Below are 18,451 nucleotides of genomic sequence, written 5' to 3'. Positions count from 1 at the left end.
TAGAAAGCTTATGGAAACAATGTATCCTCTGTTAAAGCAGCACAACACTCAGCTCCATTTTGCATGTTATTGTATAGCAAGGAGAGAGAAACTGTGTAGCAGCTCCGTACGTTTTCTCCAGCTGGACCAGAGCAGGACAGACAAGCAGGAGAGCTGGCAGGATGTGTATTTGTTTTTCCATCGGTTCTCTCTGCCACGTATCGGCAAGCATTCCACCACAGAGCTCGCTGTGCTCGCGAATGACCTTCCAACTGCGTTGTCATTTCTATTGATTTAGCTGTTGTGTAGGAGAAGGGGAGGGGAGGGGAGGGGAGGGGGGGGGGGTGAGGCGAGAGAGAGAGAGATGGGGAGAGAGAGAGGGCTCTGGTTCCCTGGCATGAACTGAAAATGGAGCCCGTCTCTGTTTTGCCTGGTTGTGTTCTTCAAATGACCCTCAAATCCAGCTGCAGTCAGACTGCTTTCCCTCGCCTCTCTCTCCGTGGCAACAGTGAGGAGTGGGATCGCTGTGGCTCAGCTCCGACTGTCTCCTTGTCCGCTGAGGGGAGAGGAGGAGATGAAGAGAGAGGAAGGGAGGGAGAGCAGGGTCTGTGGTCTCTCACTGACATTCCAGTTTCCTCTCCCAAACTCCTCTCTTTTCGTTCCCCTTTATTTTGCCGTCGCGCCGGGTCTCTCCGGCCGTTTCTCCGGGCTCACGGAAACACTGTAGGTTTCACTGTAATCGGCTCCCTTCCCCCATCTCCAACACCTCAGCTATACCGACACCACCTCCACCTCTACCGCCTCCCCAACCCGTCACTCATCCAAGACCTGCTGATTGACAAGGCCCATGTTTACCTAAACCGTTGCAACAGGATATTTGTCAGAGCCAAAGCGCTGTGTCATGGCCTTAATATGAGCAGAAGGTGGAAAGAAATGCTGCTGGTAAAGAAAAATAGAGAGAAATTTTTGTGTTTTAGTTTGGGTGGGAAAAAATGGCTTCATATCTAAGTCACACAGCATACCAATCCTGTTCCTGTCAGCCACCACTCTCTCTCATTCTTTCCTCCTTATTACGCCCCAACCACCCCCCTCCCCTCCAACCCCCCACCTACTAGATTGCTGATAGTGTGATGGATGGATCGAGCACTGCCAATGATTGTGTCCTGTAGCCTTACATGCTGCAGCGGCATATAGCAAGGAGGCTTGGGGCCGGTGAGAGTGGTTAAGGCGGTCTAACTAAGCTTCTCTGTGTGCATCACAGCCTCCCCTACACTGTGAGAGACACATGGCAGACAGCGTCCCAGTGATTGAGAAGCAGCTTTATCTTAAACTCATCTCCCGCGCCGAGGGGACGGCCAGCAATGTTTCCTTATTCCGCTCTCCACCAGATAAGTTTATAATCTATCGCCCGGCGCCCACAGGAAAAAGGAGGGTTTCCTCATATGCCTCCTTATCAATACCATCTCCCTCCCCCTCCCTCCCCTCTCTAACCTTCTACCTCACACACAGGCCTCTTTCTCTGTCCTTTTTTTTTTTTCTTCGTATTGAGAAATAACCTGAACAGCTGCAACCCATCTGCCTAGACACTGATAACGCCAGTCCATTCAGCCAAGTCCGGCTATTGGCTGACCTGTATCCAATTAAAAAAGTGTTTGAAGTCTCTAGGAACATCAGAGATAGATGAGGAGACAGAGAGACACAGACAGGAGAGAGGCAAAGAGCAACGCAGAGGTGATCCATGCATGGGAGGCGCTGTCCTCCCACCCACTGCCTGAGAGGACGGCCAGTCAAAGTCAAAGAAAATGAAGCTCCGAAAGAAAGTGCAGGCCACACATACACTGACCGGCCACTTCATTAGGTACACCTGTGCAATCTAATGCGATCCAATACAACAGCTCAGCCATAAATTCTACATTCACGAAGCTCATACCTTTTCAGGTTTTTGTCAGAAAGGTGATAATTCTACTTTGTTTATTATTGAAGTCATAGTGGGTGGTGTTGGCGTACTGGGGTGCATTATATTGAATGGTGTTCCTAATATTTTGTCCACTCCATTAACTTACAAAAGGGGAATTGATCTGGGAACATGGTGGCATCACTAAAACAAGAAGGGCAAGAAACAAGAGCAGTCAGGTGATCAGACAGGTTGTTAGCAAGTCACAGTTTAAGCAGATGATTTTGAGCTGAGGTGAAAACCTGTAATTGTCTGTCTTACTTTTTTTAAGTGTTAATCCCACATTCTGTTTTATCATAACTGATAGAAGCGATGGCCAAAACAGAAATAATATCCATATTTTAATGAACTGGAATCATCCCTCTTGTCTTAGTTTTTTGGCCTGGACCTCTGTACCCACATGCTCTTTGAGTGTATCGCAGCGCTCTCAGCAGAACTGGCACAGCAAAGCCCTCATTACGTTTTGTGTAGTGACACTAGAGAGCAGTTTTAAGGGGAAGGGCTGTCTGGGTTCCAGCTTGTACAGTAAGCCCAGGGAAGAAAGGAGGAAGTTGTCAGCCTTCATAATATTATGATTCTGGCCAACAACATGAGCAGTCAGATTACATTATATACTGTATCTATGTGTGTGTGTGTTGTAGTAGAAGTGTGGTTAGAGCAGTCAGTCATTTGTCAGTCACAAAATGTGTATGAACTTCTATAACATGTAGTGCTGGGTATTATTCCATCTTTGCTTGCAGAATGGTTCAAAGGATGACAGTATCAGTCACTTGGTCAGTTCGCCACTTTGATCCAGAATGAAATATATTAATATATTAACAGGGCACCCTGGTGGCCTAATGGTTAAAGCACATACCACCAAACTGCAACATCCACAGTTCGACTCCCGGCCATGGGACCCGCATTGCATGTCATACCCCTCTCTCTCTCTCCCCAGTTTCCTGTCTCCACACTATCTGTCAAAGAAAGTCAAAAAGCCTGAAAAAATAATCTTAAAAAAAAAAGATATAAGTATATTAAGATAAAATTTGGTGCAGATAGCCATGGTACCCAGAGGATGAATCTTAAGGACTTTGGTGACCCCCAGACATTTCCTCTAGCACCACCATGCACTTGACATTTGTGGTTTTGAGTGGATTCATATGAAATTTGGCACAGACATTCATGTTCCCCTCAGGATGACTTGTTATAAATTTGGTGATAACATAACCTTTATCCTTACGTCATCATCAGGTCAAACTTTTAAATTGACCAATACTTTGGTTCATGACATCCTCCTGCAAAACTGATGACATTCCCACCGTGCTCAGCTGTAGACTAGTAGTTCTCAAAGTGGGGTCCGGGGTCCCCAGGGGTCCAGCAAGACAGGGAATAATTTATTTTCACTATAATTCCATCCATAAGTAACACAATGACAGAATGTATGACTATTTTGTCGCGGGTTACATAAACTTTCTGTGTTTCATACACTTCATACACACGTGTCTTTTTAGGGGTCCTTGACCTGAAAAAGTTTAAGAACCACTGCTGTAGACTAGCTGCTAAATGTTAGCATGCTAATACACTATACAATAAGGTGGTGAACATGGCAAACACGCCTACTAAATACCAGCATGTTAACATTGTCATGTGAGCATGTTAGAACATGTTAGCACACTCACAGTGACAAAACATGTTGACATTAGCGTTTAGCTCAAAGCACCATTGTTCCTACGTACAGCCTCACAGAGCCGCTAGCATGGCTGTAGAATCTCTAGAACATTTGTTAGTCTAAAGTTTAAAAATTGACAAAATTATTATTTTAAATTAATAATTATCCAAATTTAACAAGTAAACAAGTTCAGGAATTGAAAAAAATCTAATTTTTCTCTACCTGAAAGTTTCTTATTCTATGCTATAATGCTACAATTGTTTCTGACTGTATTGAGGTTTGATACCCAGGCCACAATGTGCGTACACACTGTTTATCATACATGTTTAATGCCACATCAATATAATCCTAATGTGTCATCCATTAGATGTGAAGAAGGTTAAAGGCTGATAATGTCACAGCCTTGGTCACTCAATGTCACCAATCTGCAGGTTGAATGAATTTCTGCTGGTCTGAGAGGAAGCACTGTGGGCATTAGATGAGTCATATGCCGAGCACCAGGTGTGTGTGTGTGTGTGTGTGGACACGCAGACACACACACGTCAACTGCAGTCTTAACTCCGCACCCTCCTGACAATCAGTCACTCTGATTGCATTATTCACTGCTGGGTAGGAGAGGGGGATCCCACTGTTTCAGCTCCTTCACAGCTCTCTGTTTGAGAGCAGGAGAACAAGTCAATGGATGATGGAGAAATGATGGGGCTGGAGGGGTTTGTGGACGAGGATGTCAGAGGGATGGAGGAGGGTATAGAGAGGGAGAAGATGGAGAGATAGAGGAGCAGACTAGGACATGGCCCAGATGTCAGCAGCTGACCAGTGACACTCACAAGTCAGGGCATCCTTATTCAAACTATCGCACATGCTCCAACTACGTGTTCGATCCTGCGATTGTTGTTTGAATTTAACCAAAGGGAAAGGCTAGATAGATACATCTATAAATCCAATGTTTTATATATAGATATATATGTATCTTTCCATTTTTTGGCGGGGGCATGAGGCAATAGATGACTTGTTTTATGCTAACACATTGTGTTAACAAGCGAGGTGACATCAACAGTCAAATTAGCCCCTAGCTTTGGCATTTTTAAGTCATGATGAATCTCTTTTTGCTTTGCTGTATCTTGCGTGTCATTAGGTCCCCATATTTGTGCTGGTAAATCAGTGGAAAGACTATCAAAGCACAGGCAGATTGTGTGAAGCAGGGGGTCAGAGCCTGACACAGGGAGGGAATCCATGAGAGCTTGAAAGTGAGACAGCAAACTTGTTCTGTGTCCCCTTGAAAAGGACAGAATAATGCGACTTATGGAGAGTCTAAATTTAGGTCTGCAAATAATCAGCAAGGGTGCAGTTGCACACAATACACATGCCATTAGGCTAGTAACGACAAAGTCGCCATGGCAACTGTCATGCTAAAGCTGGGCTTCATCCTTCATTATAAAATGAGGAGCGATAGCTGCTGAGATATGGCATTATGGGTGATTAAACTGTACACTAGGGTTTTATTTCCAGTTTGATGACGACAGAGTTGAGTCATTGTGTTAATTGATTGTCTTTTTCTCTCCTCCGGTTGTATAATTTGTTCTACTGTCTTCTCATTTTTGATTGAGAACCTGAGGAAGTGAAAACCAGGTCTTACATAAAAATGTGGGTCAGCTTGACCTGTGAATGGTTCCCTTTAAACACATAATCTAACCAATAAGCCATAGGTCTGACATTGTATCTTACTTCCATGGTTGACCTGTTGCAGTAGCACTCATAGATTTGCTCTTATGTTCTATATTTAATGTTCTTGCCAAGATGCCAACGGACTCTTTAATGGAGCCATTAGTCCCTGACTGTCCAGCCGACTGACCTCGTTGAATTTGTGCGTCCTCTCCTGTTCAACAAGGTGACTATTAGCTAGATGTCAGTCACTCTCAAGATGGCTGCCACGGCCTTCCTTTACCCTTCTCCTTGAAGGAGGACTGTCACCCAAACAGGAAGAAGCTTAATTATTCATCCCCAGTTCTGGATGAATAATGGGTATTATTGATCCAGAGGATAAGACGATAGGGTCCAACCTGTCATTAGTGGCTATGATCCTGATTGTGATTACTCTCTCCCTCTTTCCCTGCCTTCCTCGTTCTCCTGTCAATGTGTCAATAACAGGTCTTTATCAGTGGGTCACATTTGCATGTCCCCTGTCCTATGCCACTTAATTGAGTTAGAGATAGCTCCTCTTACAGCGCGATCAATGGTTGCATCTCAGAGCTTTGGTGGAGTCAGATGTGTCATTTCTGCGATGCCTGAATGGTTCTGAGACATGTGAAGCTTGTTGTGTTGCTGTTATAACAGGCCTATGTATATAAAGTGATTAATTAAGCTTTAAAGGCGAACTTGAGTCATGCTGCTATCACACCACGTTTGGTGCCAAGATCAGCCCACCACCTGGCTTTGCCCATGTTTACTTCATTGAACACCAGATATATATTTTTACCCGTATTGATCGGCTGAGCTCCTGATAAAAGCACCACCAGAGCAGCTAGGCGATACAGCAGCAAACAGCTGTCGCAGGTTATGTTAAATATCTAGTTTGTAAAGCAAAAAGCAAAGGTTTCTTCTATCTTGTGTTTTTAATCTGATAAGCCAAATATGTGACTTTGTATTCCAGGAAAAAAAACCCAAAACAAAACGATCCTTTATCAGCTGTGAATGTCCTGTGAACCTGATTGTCCTATAAGTTGGCTTTGTGTTGAGCAGCAGAGGAGCTATAAAGCTAAAAATAAATAGTTCATGGAGGAGACGGTAGCAAATAGCACCTAGGGAGAATCAATGCTCTGTACTGAAGCCGCCTGGATGAAAGACTCTGACACTGTAGGAGCCGTGCTGATCATTAACTCGTCCCAACTAAAATAAACAGAAACACCGCTCATATCCCATAAAATAAGACACTGAGTTTTTAATCTTTTTAATCAAATGGGAGCCATGCGCCAAGGACATCACACAAATATTGAACTGGGCATTGTAAATGCTTTTAGTATAGGGTGATTTGTTGATGAGTTATGACACATAATAAAGTAATCATTTTAAATGTCTAGGGTATACTGTGATGCTTTTTATTGCCATGTTGTAAATACATGGTGAAGGAGGCTTTGTGCGTGTCATTGTAGTGATCTCTCTGACGCCTCCTGTCCTCTTTGAGACGGGATATTTATCAGACTGACGCGCTGCTGTTGTCTGAATGGACAGTACGACACCCTTCACACAGCTGATGAGATGACAAATCATGTAGGTCCTGGATACAGTCATAATAAGTTGTTAATGACACAGTTTACTGTTTATCAGACAGGAGACAAGCCTATTACCTCATCTTTCTCATGTCTTCTTTATCCTTCTTGTAGTCACTGAAGAAAGGCACCAACGTGTTTCTACGTTTTGTTTTTTTTCCCGCCACACTGCCTTCAATTTGAACTGCATTTATTTGAACTGACTAGCTAATATCCAAATAAATCCAAGGTCACTGAGTATGTTAACATGAACACATGTATCTGAGTCTCATGCTGAATTTGATTTTATTTTGGATGTTTACACGCCACACAGCGAAATCTGGTTAATCAGGTCCTTGTTTGCATGATAGTGAGTTGAAGCTGATAGTTTTCAAGTTTCTGTTCATCTGCAGACGTCATGATGACTGGACATCTCAGGTATTCTGTGTCATTTCTATCTTAACTTGAGTTTCCTCAGCAGTTGTGGATGAAATCAGTTGCATTATAGTTACATTATCAATGTCAGACTTTAGTTTGCTCTATAGTGGCCGGTGCATTGAGATTTTGGTCATGAGTCATCATAGGGCCGGGCAAAGTGGCTGAAAAATAAAATCTCGACTTATTTATTTTTAAGGGGGTTTTTAAGGGGTCTATTCACGGTTTTTAATAGATTTTTGTTTGCCTACAAAATTCAGATACATCATATTATTGTCCCACACAGCTATTGACTACTTCGACTAAGTAGGGCATGGAGCATCAACTTTAATAATCAGTTTCAACACAGATAGAGCAGAAAAGTCCACTCACTAATTGATCTGCTGCTGTTTGTGTTAGTGGACAAAAACATCAGCCTGCTATCTGCAGACTGCTGCTAGCCAGCGTCAGCTACCTGGCAGGCAGGGACAGGATCAGCAGATGCTGGAAACCGTTCAGTCGACTCCCAGCACCTCAACTCTCGTAACCAGCAATGATACCTCGTCAACAAACACAAACTGAACACATTAGTGTGCAAAATAATTTTCAGTCTGTCCCTCTTGTAGGTGCAACCATTAAATTCACTCCAGGATAGGCAGAGTCTGCTAGCCACCTGGAGTCGTGACAGTCCTGAGGAACTGATTAGTCGATGGAAAGAGGCAGATAGATGAGATATTTTGCTGTCTAGTGTTACATCACACACTAGAACGGTTTGTATCACCTCTGAAGAATGACTTCATATTCCTAACCTGACCACCATGAATCCATTAGGTCCATGAACCCCTGAAGTTTGTTCATGTATTCACTGCTCAAGTTTGTGTGCAACCTCTATTTAACATAATCTCAACTTTGATTAAATCATTGAATTCAATCTATCCTGATGAACAAGCAATGAAAAAAGTATCAAATATCATTTTGATATATGAAGGAAGCTCTGTGATTTGATTTGCTTCTAGGAAATGATCAAATTAACATTTCATCAAGCTGGCCAATTGAATCAGTTCAACAAGCTGCTGTTATTGTGCATCTCCACTTTGACCCCCAGAGGTCTTTCTGTGTTACATGAAGAAAAAAAAATAGACATCTGGATTTATAGATGGTTAACAGTCCGGCCCTGCTTAGCCTACCCACCCAATCCATACTGCACAATGCATCCCTGCTCTGCCTTGTTCATTGGTGTCCAAACAAGGTTGCACACATTGCTGAGTCAGGGAGACTGTGTCCCAGCAGCGTGACTGACCTCAGATCTGATTTGCTTTTTTTTCCTTTTTAGAGGGTAGGGCATCTAAACCCAGCCCTAATCTGAGCCCCCATCCTAGGTATTCAAGTATCCAGAACCCAGCCCACATCATGAAAGAGACAGTAAGAGTTAAATAAGAAATAACACATATTACACAGTATCCGTGCCCATTTTTGGACAGTTGCTGAGATTTCTGGATTTCTAAAATGACTCAGCAAACAGTTTTCAGGTTCAAAACCAAAACTACCTTCATACTGTAATTTCAAGATACTCCCTCTCCCACTTGTTTAATTGCTCAAGAGTGTAAAATGTTGCTACAAGCAAGTGACCCGCCTCACAAAACATTTCAGCCACAAAAGCTAATTAGCTGAGCTCTCCAGCCAAAACAAGTGACACAGCACGGTACTTTCATGGTGATTAGTCTCTTCCTATTTGTTTGTGCTGGATTTCTGCCATCATTAGCAAGCTTTCACATAATACTTTGTCAGTTACAATGAGAGGGTTTTCCCAGAGAGGGTCTAACAATGTTGTTGTTATTCCTCTAGTTGCCTGTAGCGGTCAGTAAAGCTCATTGGAAATTTGAAATAACTATAAGTGGAAAAATATCAGTATTAGCTCTCTTTGGCAATAGTCTCATTCTGGATGGGTATTTGGAAGAATACAGTGGAGATTGATGTTTCCATTCATTTTGACATTAATTAATGGATTGAAACATTATGCCAAATTGGTGTAAAATGTATTTTGGTCGAGCACAGAAGGTAGTTTTCTGAGGGGTTTTGGCAGATTTGTATATCTGGTGTTCCCGCTTCTTACTGGGAGTGCACCACAGTCTCATATTTTACATATGTTTTTTTTCTTAGACTGAGAGGACATATACCACATATCTCATTTACATTTAAAACACTGCAATTTAATATCTGTGATGCTCAGGAACTGTATAGGAAGGCATCACACATGACCTTTACTCCTGTGTCATTTTTAAATTGGTGTTATATCCCCCCAAAAGCTTTCCACAGCTACATTCTCCCATCCACAGCCTGAGCCCTGCTGTATCCCAGAAGATGATGAAGCTAACTGGCTAAACAACACACTTCGAATATTTACATGCCAAGTGATGAATGCTTGATTTGCTTGCCTCCCGGAGCCAGGGATTGTGGGAATGATCCTATACGGCTCTGTTGTTCTTCCTAAATCAAGTTGTATATTTCATATATTTCTGTTTTATAGCCAATTCTCAGTCAATATCATGCACACTTCATGTCTCTGTTTCTAAGTTACCTACAGATTGTATCTCATAAAATGCTGCTGGACTCCACTGTAATACAGTGGAAGATGCTTTAGCTTTTAATTTTTTATTTCACATTGACTTTTAGTTGCTACTTGGAGACAAAACGGTCGTTACCGCTACTGAAAAAACGTACTCTGGTTGCTAACGGCTTCTGAGTTTCTCTATTTTCTGCTTCTTCCCCTCATTGTTAATATGTGGTATGTTTCTTTCTGGGCAGCCTCAGACATAACGCTGACCATGTCGTGTGTGACTGCTTCTCACACAATGATTCTGTGTTACTAATGTTCCAGCTTGTCTGCCTTGGTTCCTCTTACTCAACTACCTGCCTGTGACTGTGCTGTCTGTGTCTCTGTCTGTCTGTTCGTGCAAGAATATCTCCTGGAAACAATCTGACATGTCAAGAATTTGGAGAAGCTGTCATTCCTTGGTGTTTTTTCGTAGGGCTGTTTGCACACACACACACACACACACACACACACACACACACACACACACACACACAGAAAGCTGTGCGCGCACGTACACACATGCTGAGAAGGGAAGGTAGAGTCCCATGACTGCTGCACTAAAACACACAGTGCCATTATCCTGTCCTAATTATACACAGCTCAGAGTCAGCCCTGCCTGTCTGGTTCTCAGGGGTTCTTTCCCCTGAGCTCACTTTTTTTCACTTAAACCACGTTTCTCACACACACACACACACACACACACACACAAGTGCTTTCTGACATGGTTGTCATCCTTATTTGGAAGGTAGAAACTCCCACTGGGCATGTTAGATGCTTAACTAGTTCAGACACGTGGAGCACATCTCTGTTGTATGGATCTTAACTGGTGGTGACAAGCAAATGCACCTGTGTCACACTGCAGGGTGCAGCAGCTGAGCACAGGGTGTAGACACAAACAGTAGCCCGCCGCATGATCCGATAAACCTTAACTAACACCAAGTGCTGCTGCTTCTTCTGCTTATTGTACAGTTAATATGATTCAAGATGATTATCAAATTGAATGCAGTAACCTAGTTATGACTTGTTCAATCTGTCAATTAATTGAATGACAAAACATGAATTAATTGCAATTTTCAGAACTAATCAGTTGTTTAAGTCACCGATTAAGAAAAAAATGTTTAGGTCCAGTTTCTCAAATGTGAGGGTTTCCTGATTTTCTCTGTTTTATCAGCATTGTAATCTTTGGATTTAGAGCAGTTTGTTTGTTTTACCAGTTATCTAAGTCTCTTACCCTCTATTTATTGTTTCTACACCTGTGAAGGTTTCTGTTCTTGCACAGCACATATGCAGTTCACACTAATAACAGGAATAGATTTAGCACTCAATTTTTAAAAAAATTTTTTTTTTTACAATGGGTCCTTAATTTTTGGGTCCTCCATGAGCTGGTTGAAATTGCTGTCTCCAGCAATTTTTTTTTAATGTTTCCAGCTGCCTCATTTTAAAACATGAACTCTGTAAAAGGGTCTTAAATAAGCCCTCGATGGCTATATGCATTGTTAATTATTTGTATTTTCAAGCAGTATAGTTTTACTTTCAAACGTAACAAGAGCAAAGCCTTTCAGGAGGAGTGCTATCCTATGTCTTTGGCAAATATAACACTATGACGGATAGAGAGGTTGAGAGTTTTTTGCTGGAGTGTCCTGACTAGATCTTTGTTTGTGTTGTATTAACTCTCATGTGTACGTCGCTTTGGATAAAATGACATTGTAATTGTAACACTGTCTCAATTTCCCCAAATCCAATAAACAGCAGGATAGAGCTGCTAATGTTAGCTCACACTGGGATATAGTAGCATCCAGGAGCAGTTTCTACATACTGGGGATATATTACATAGTGCTGATGTGTTGGGCTTTTTTTAATGTTAACTGTAACCCCACAAAACCATGTAGTATATGCACTCAGTAACGCTGGGTTAGGATACTACTGTAGCATGAAAAACCTGGAAAATCGTGGAATTTGAAAATAGCAATTTCCAGGCCTGGAGAAGTTTTGGAAAAATAAACAAACCCAGAAAGTTTTGGAAAAGTCATCAAAATGTATTGGTAAAAATGTGTATGAAACCTGTACAGGTAGTCAATAAAATGTAACAGATTAATCTAAAAAGAAAATAGTCATCAGTAACAGCCCCACACTTTGTTCACATGAGAGTGTTTTGTTTTCAATTCATAAAGGTAGCTGTGGTTAACAAGACAGCATGTCCATTCATATTTCTGCCAGCTTCACATATGAATCTCTTCCTGGTCAACAGCTGACAGCTTTAATTTACACGACATTCCAAAATGTAACACACAAAAAATGCAAACAAGCCACATTAAAAGCTTTAAAAGTAACAATTTCTCAGCTTTGTTTTTCTTTCTCTCCGTCTCTCATCATCCCACGTTCAGATCTGTGTCACGTCCTCAAGTCTTCTCTGTACAGCTTTAAGGAAATGCCCTGAACAGAAGCAGGAGTGTGATTTTCTGTCCTCTCTCTTGTCTTGTGGTCCAGGTGGAATCGCGGGACACGTTGAACAGCATTGCGCTCAAGTTTGACACCACACCCAACGAGCTGGTTCAGCTGAACAAGCTGTTCTCCAGAGCAGTGGTGCCTGGCCAGGTGTGAACCGCCGTGCACGCCTTCACCGTTATATAGAGCTACATCACTTCATCACTGTCCTGCAACAACCTCATAACTACAGCCACTCACTTACTGCTCGATCTCGTAATGGCTCTCATGATGCATTTTCAATGGTTTGCCTTTTTCTCATCATCACTAAAGACATTTTCTACATGTGGGAATTCATGCAGAAGGTTTTTTTTTTGGGGGGGGGGGGCACATTACTTAGTTCTTAAAGCAACTTGCTGACTCACCATTCACATCCTCACTATCTGTATCCCCACTTAATTGCCTGCTAATTGCACCATCACTTGTCCCATTAGGATGCAATTTGTTGCAAAAGACCTATTTTGTTTCTAAAAAGATCTAATAATATGTGGAATGCTTAAATTTTCCCAAATACACAAAAGGTCGTGTGCACAAGCTACCCATCTTTAACCTGCTGAGCACGCTGCTTTGATATTTCACTTTTCAGCATTAGACCCAAACTCTAAATTAGTTTTTAATGGGGGGGAAAGTGACAAACGTACTAACTGATATTTTGTCTCTGTGTTCCTGTCATCACAATAAAATCTGGTAGAATAGAGACAAGGTACATGCGCCAATTCCGTTGGCATTCCCTAATCTCAACTCCTGGCAAACAATGCTGAGTTGAGCTGCGTTCAAACAGCGGGGTGTGAACACCACTTACTGACAGATCGTCTCTCCACTCCCTCCACAGCTGTTGAAGAAGTTACACCACAACCCAAACAACAGCTTTTTTTTTTTTTTTTTTTTTTTTTTTTAACCCTACAGCTATAGCTAGATTTATATTTTATCACCTAGCTTTCCTGTACAAGCCAAAAATTTAAAATCTGAAAAATTCAGTACTCAATTTAAAAAGGCCTTAAATGCCTCTAACTTTTTAAAAGTATAGATATTATACAGGCCTAAATTATGAAATTGGCCTTGCAGCTATAGTCATTGGAGAGGTCCCACTTCTTATATCAGTGTAGGTACTGGGATACTATATTTTATGTTCATAATTACTGGGCTGAATTTGGAAAGCCACCCCTCTCATAAGGAATAGTTTTGACAGACATTCTGGGAAATAAGCTTTCACTTTCTTGCCAAGAGTAAGATGACAAAATCGATTCATGTACGCCCCATAAAACCACAACTTGTCGTTTTTACACCATTGTTTTTCTACTCATCAAACAAACATAAGATTAAGTTAATAAGTGAGCTTTAGGAATTCTGTTTGGCAGGTTTACCTTTGGACAGAGCCAAGCTAACTTTATGCTAAGCTAACTGTCTCCTTTTTTCAGTATTTTCTGACGTGTTATGCACCAAACAATTAATTGAGAAATCTATCGACAGATTAATCAATAATAAAAATAATCTTTAGTTGCAGCCCTGTATAGAAATCAATAAAGTTGATGTTGCATTTTCCACATTCACTGTATGTGTTGTAACCACATGAAAGCCATCAGACATCACATTCCCATCACTGTTTATTCTGACATGTTGACTTACTGTCACTTCTCCTTTTATAATTATTCTTGTCAATAGCATGAGGATACTCTTGTCTTGTCAAACATATACTTGGGCTGTGTGTGTATGCATATGTGAGAGAGAGACAGAGAGAGAGATCCTCTCCTATCTCTCTCTGTGCATGCATGTCTTATGTGTTTGCACACCAGGTAGCACCTGTGTAAATACAGACATGGATTGTGTTTGCAGGTTTTATACGTTCCTGACCCCGAGTACGTCTCCAGTGTTGGAAGCTCCCCTTCCCTCAGTCCCATCAGCCCCCTGTCTCCCACCTCCTCAGAAGCTGATTTAGAGAAGGTGACGGTATGTTGACCACGCCTCCGATGCACAACCCCATACACTCAACAAATGAAGAACAGATTTTTAGAATTTTGACAGTAACTCTATCACTCATACATGGATCGATGTTGTCTTCAGGATCTTTGATGTTTTTTGTAGAAGCCTCATATCTGCTACAGTATTTTACCATTCATGTCAAGCAAGTTAATCATCAAGAAGGAAAAGGAAAGAAAAGGTTTTATATGACAAATGCATTCATATATTATTATCTCAGAAGGTTACTGGTCAGGAAAGCATGTTAATGGTATTAATCTATCCCCCAAAGACCAAACACTGTCTGCCACATCCTGGTCATTAATTTCAGGCTTTCCAAGCAAACATGCAAATATGCAACAGAAACTGTTGGAGGCACAGGCGCACCTGATTACCATTCTTAGGAGCTCATATACAACACTTGCATACACACACGTACCCAACCAAACTAACACAGGAATATAGTCCTCGCTGTCACCACTATTCACTCACACTATACACATAAAACTGGCTTATCCTTCAACAACTGCTGTCACATTTTTAAATCTTTGTTCATTGTCAGCCCAAAGGTGAACATTCAGAATAATGTCATGCTGTCAAGGAGAGAAAAAGACAACCAGAGGTGCCAATAATTTCCAAGGATGAGTCAAACAATAAAACGTGTCTTGTATTTTTCAAGGACAGGAAGTGATGTGTGTGCGTGTGTGTGTACTGTGTTGCACATGTACCGTACGTAGTCAAGAACAAGGACATATGTGTTGTGTCTTTTGTTCACCGTGTGGTGGAGGCACTCCTTACAAGACTGAAATTATTTTTCCAAGTGCATTAACCTGGAGAACATCTATTGTGCTTACAAAGCTGTAAAAACAGAATGTAAGCTTGCAGTCAGTAGAGATTTAGTTTAGTTCAGTTGACATTTTCAGAATGACATTAAATCACATACAACCACAAAAATGTCCAGGATGATATAATAAAGTCCAAGACGTATGTTCATTGTGGTGTCCAGGTGACCAGATGACATAGTACTACCAACAAACCAACACAATAAATATCGACATTTTCATCAATAAAATCACAGAAAGTCAAACAGCAAAAAAATAATTATAAAAATGACAAATTACACATGTGACTAGGATGATAAGATTAGACTTCCAGGTATCCCATAAGCCATAATTTGACCCTTTTTTTAAAAAATCATGGCTGTTATTATTTTAATAAACACACACAACCTTGACTAACTTGTTCTGAGAGATCTGTAGCTTTTCTATGGATTAAGTAGAGAAAGCAACTCAAAAAAAAGAGAATCAGCCAACACTTTCAGACTTCCCTTAGCAAGTGAATCAGCTTATATTACCAAAAACATAGTTCTGTAATATTCTGTCTATTAGGTCTTTAATACGGTGATGACTCCACCCAGATTACTATCTAACAAACATCTTAGAAGGAACGGAACTAACAGAGGATTTTGCAGAAGAAATCTGACCATATATCATGTACTTAAGTAACTATAAAAAAATACTTCCTCTTCGTGTCCTGTTTCACAGAAGTGAAAAGCAGAAATGTAATGGGGCATTTCAAGCATGAAGCATTTAGTGCATGTGTGAAAGGGCCTATTAGAAGAGCAGTGTGCAAATTCTGGACTCTTAATTAGTATTCGAGCTGCTGACAGCACTTTTGGTTTGATTTATTATTAATGGAGATACATGGCATTTACACTTGTTTGTTAATATGGCCAAATGAATATCTGACCATCCCCAATGGTTAGTGTAGTGATCACATATTCAGTGTAGTGCTCTGTATAGTTCTGCGATATATACTAAAGCATAAATCCATGCAATGTCCCTTTAGTATCAGTTTCTTCTTCTTGTTTTGTCTTATTGTTTAGTTTTTTTTTTACTGTGCTGACAGAACAGCCAAATTAACATGACAGAACACTGTATCCCACTCATCCCTCACAGCTTCACTAGTGTAGCATCAGAAATGTAGAAGAGCTGGAGGCTGGAGGCACGTCGTTGGTCTGTGAAGTGACTTCAGGTCTGGTACACATCCTGTCCTCACTGCTCATAAGACCAGCAGCAGGAACCATCTCCCTCTGGTTCTGTGTCTGCAGCATCTGAATGAGCCAATCATTAGGCACCGCAGGAAGCCCAGTGGTCCCTGAAGAAATATGACTGTTTGCTGGTCTCCATGGAAACGGACGTCTTGTTTTGCTGCTTTGTAAGAAAATGGATACTGCCATCTCCATCACCATCACTGTCACGGCTGCTCTACTTGAGCTTCGACACCCTCCCACCACAAGCGTTCCCACTCGTCTGCTCTCATCTCTGTCCGTTAATTTCTCCATGGTTGCCAAAAGAAAGGCCCCCGTTCATTTACTACTTATCTATTTAGGTCATGCCTGCGAGAACAGGAGCATATTCTGCAGCTCTCAACGGGGGAGGATCAGAGAGAGGGGCTGTGACTGCAGAGAAATTAAGCCTTTAAAAGTGATGCCGTGTCTGATATTTAGAGCAACTAATGAACGGAGGAGCTCGCTCCCCCAGACAAGCAGCCAGGCAGCAATTATTCCAGGCAGAGGAAGTGTGCTTGGAAGGCAGAAGGGGGGAAACATTACCTCACCCGATGTGTCAACTCTGTATGTTTGTGTGTGCCTGCCTGCCTGCACAGGCCAATCTCTCTCTTCCTCTGGTTATATGTGTGTGTGTGTGTGTGTGTGTGTGTGTGTGTGTGTGTGTGTGTGTGTGTGTGATTTTGGTAGTCTTACAGAAGCGAGCAGCATCCAGGTGCTGTTTGGTTTTTAAACCACAGGAAGGACCTTAATAACTCACTCGGCTTCTTTATTTTTTCCTCTAGAATCCCCGGCATCTTTTAATTACAAGCCTATTTTGGTGCTCGGCTCACACATCTCAATGAGGATATCATGAAAATGAATGGTTCTGGGAGGTGTATAGTAATAGCAATGCAAGCAGCAAATAGCGAGTAGAGTGCTGATGAAGACGAGTGCTCTGAGGAGAAACTACTTTCAGATGCGTCTCTTTTAGTTTTGGGTATAAAAAGAGTCAGATCTGGCACCAGATGTTTCAAAAGCCTATTAGATGTTCAAACGGCCTGACAAATAATCAAAGCAATGAAACAAAACTGAGGTTTTTCACTGCAGAATATTAATATATTTTGTGTGGCTGTTCATTTACATCATTCATATTTTCTTTGGAGTTCTGGTAGTGTTCACACAGTTGTTACAGTTGTATTCTTCAGTTTTTCATAAAATAAAACCAGTACAAGAGACCACAGAACATGATGATGAACCCACAAAAACACATACAGTAGTTACATAGTGACAAGGTGGGAAAATAATAAGAAAAGTACATTTCAAGTACAATTCAGGAAATTCTTTCAAGGTGCAAGGTACCCAACAAATCATCTAGCCAATGCTAGACCGAAGGTGGTTCTGGTGTTCTCCAGTGGGCTAGTAGAGCTTTCTTTGCTGTTATAAGGCTATTTGCAGTCTCCCATAAAGTGGTCAACTGTCTCTGATCAGTTTTGGTTCTGTTTGCACTGCCGCACCAACCACCTTGGACAAAATACTGAAACCTTTCTCCTGGTAGTTAACCAGTTCATAACAGGAAATACAGCTTTGTACTGAAGTGCCTTCAGGAGAAGTACATTTATCACAGCTCTTTTTTCCATGTTTGTTTAAACACCTCTATGGAGGGTGAGTTTGAACTTTGTACTGTATTGTATAGGATTGATATTGACTTCAACCAAACATTAGGCTCTGAAGTGACAAAGATGGATGGGTGCTGTTTGACATAATTCTTACTTTAGGATATCAGAAAAAACAGTATTAAGTCAATTGTATGTTTCCTATAGTTGGTGGAAACTGGAAAATATTAAACACATAAGTCATATATGACTGAATGAATACTCATCGACAGGAAAAAAGAGGAAAAATAAAGTCTATATAGAATATTTACTTGATTTACTTGATGCACTTCTGTTATATAACACTGCCCATTCTTCAGTAAGCAATGTTTAAGTTTTTTTCCATGTTTCTGTGTTTCTCTGATAGAACTAAAGGCCAAATAAGGCATCTCTGAAGCGTCTTCATGATCTCGCTCTGCCCTCTGGCCTGTTGGTTTTGGCAGCAAAAAGTAACACATCTTGCAGGCATG

At 41.3% G+C, this 18,451-nt stretch overlaps 1 protein-coding gene across 5 annotated transcripts in view; it reads left to right on the top strand.

Moving 5' to 3' along the window:
• Nucleotides 1–18,451, top strand: part of oxr1a (oxidation resistance 1a) — a 157,269-nt gene that overhangs the window by 108,608 nt on the left and 30,210 nt on the right. For 4 of the 5 annotated variants that reach the window (XM_044358063.1, XM_044358061.1, XM_044358062.1 and 1 more), the window contains 2 exons: nt 12,327–12,434; nt 14,157–14,270. The exons of the other annotated variant lie outside the window; for it this stretch is intronic. In XM_044358063.1, the coding sequence (XP_044213998.1) occupies nt 12,327–12,434; nt 14,157–14,270 (222 nt within the window). The remainder of the gene's footprint in view (nt 1–12,326; nt 12,435–14,156; nt 14,271–18,451) is intronic. 5 annotated transcript variants of the gene reach the window in all.

The sequence above is a fragment of the Thunnus albacares genome, chromosome 8 (assembly GCF_914725855.1).
Source record: "Thunnus albacares chromosome 8, fThuAlb1.1, whole genome shotgun sequence".
NCBI lineage: Eukaryota > Metazoa > Chordata > Actinopteri > Scombriformes > Scombridae > Thunnus > Thunnus albacares.
This window is presented reverse-complemented; position numbering and strand designations above follow the sequence as displayed.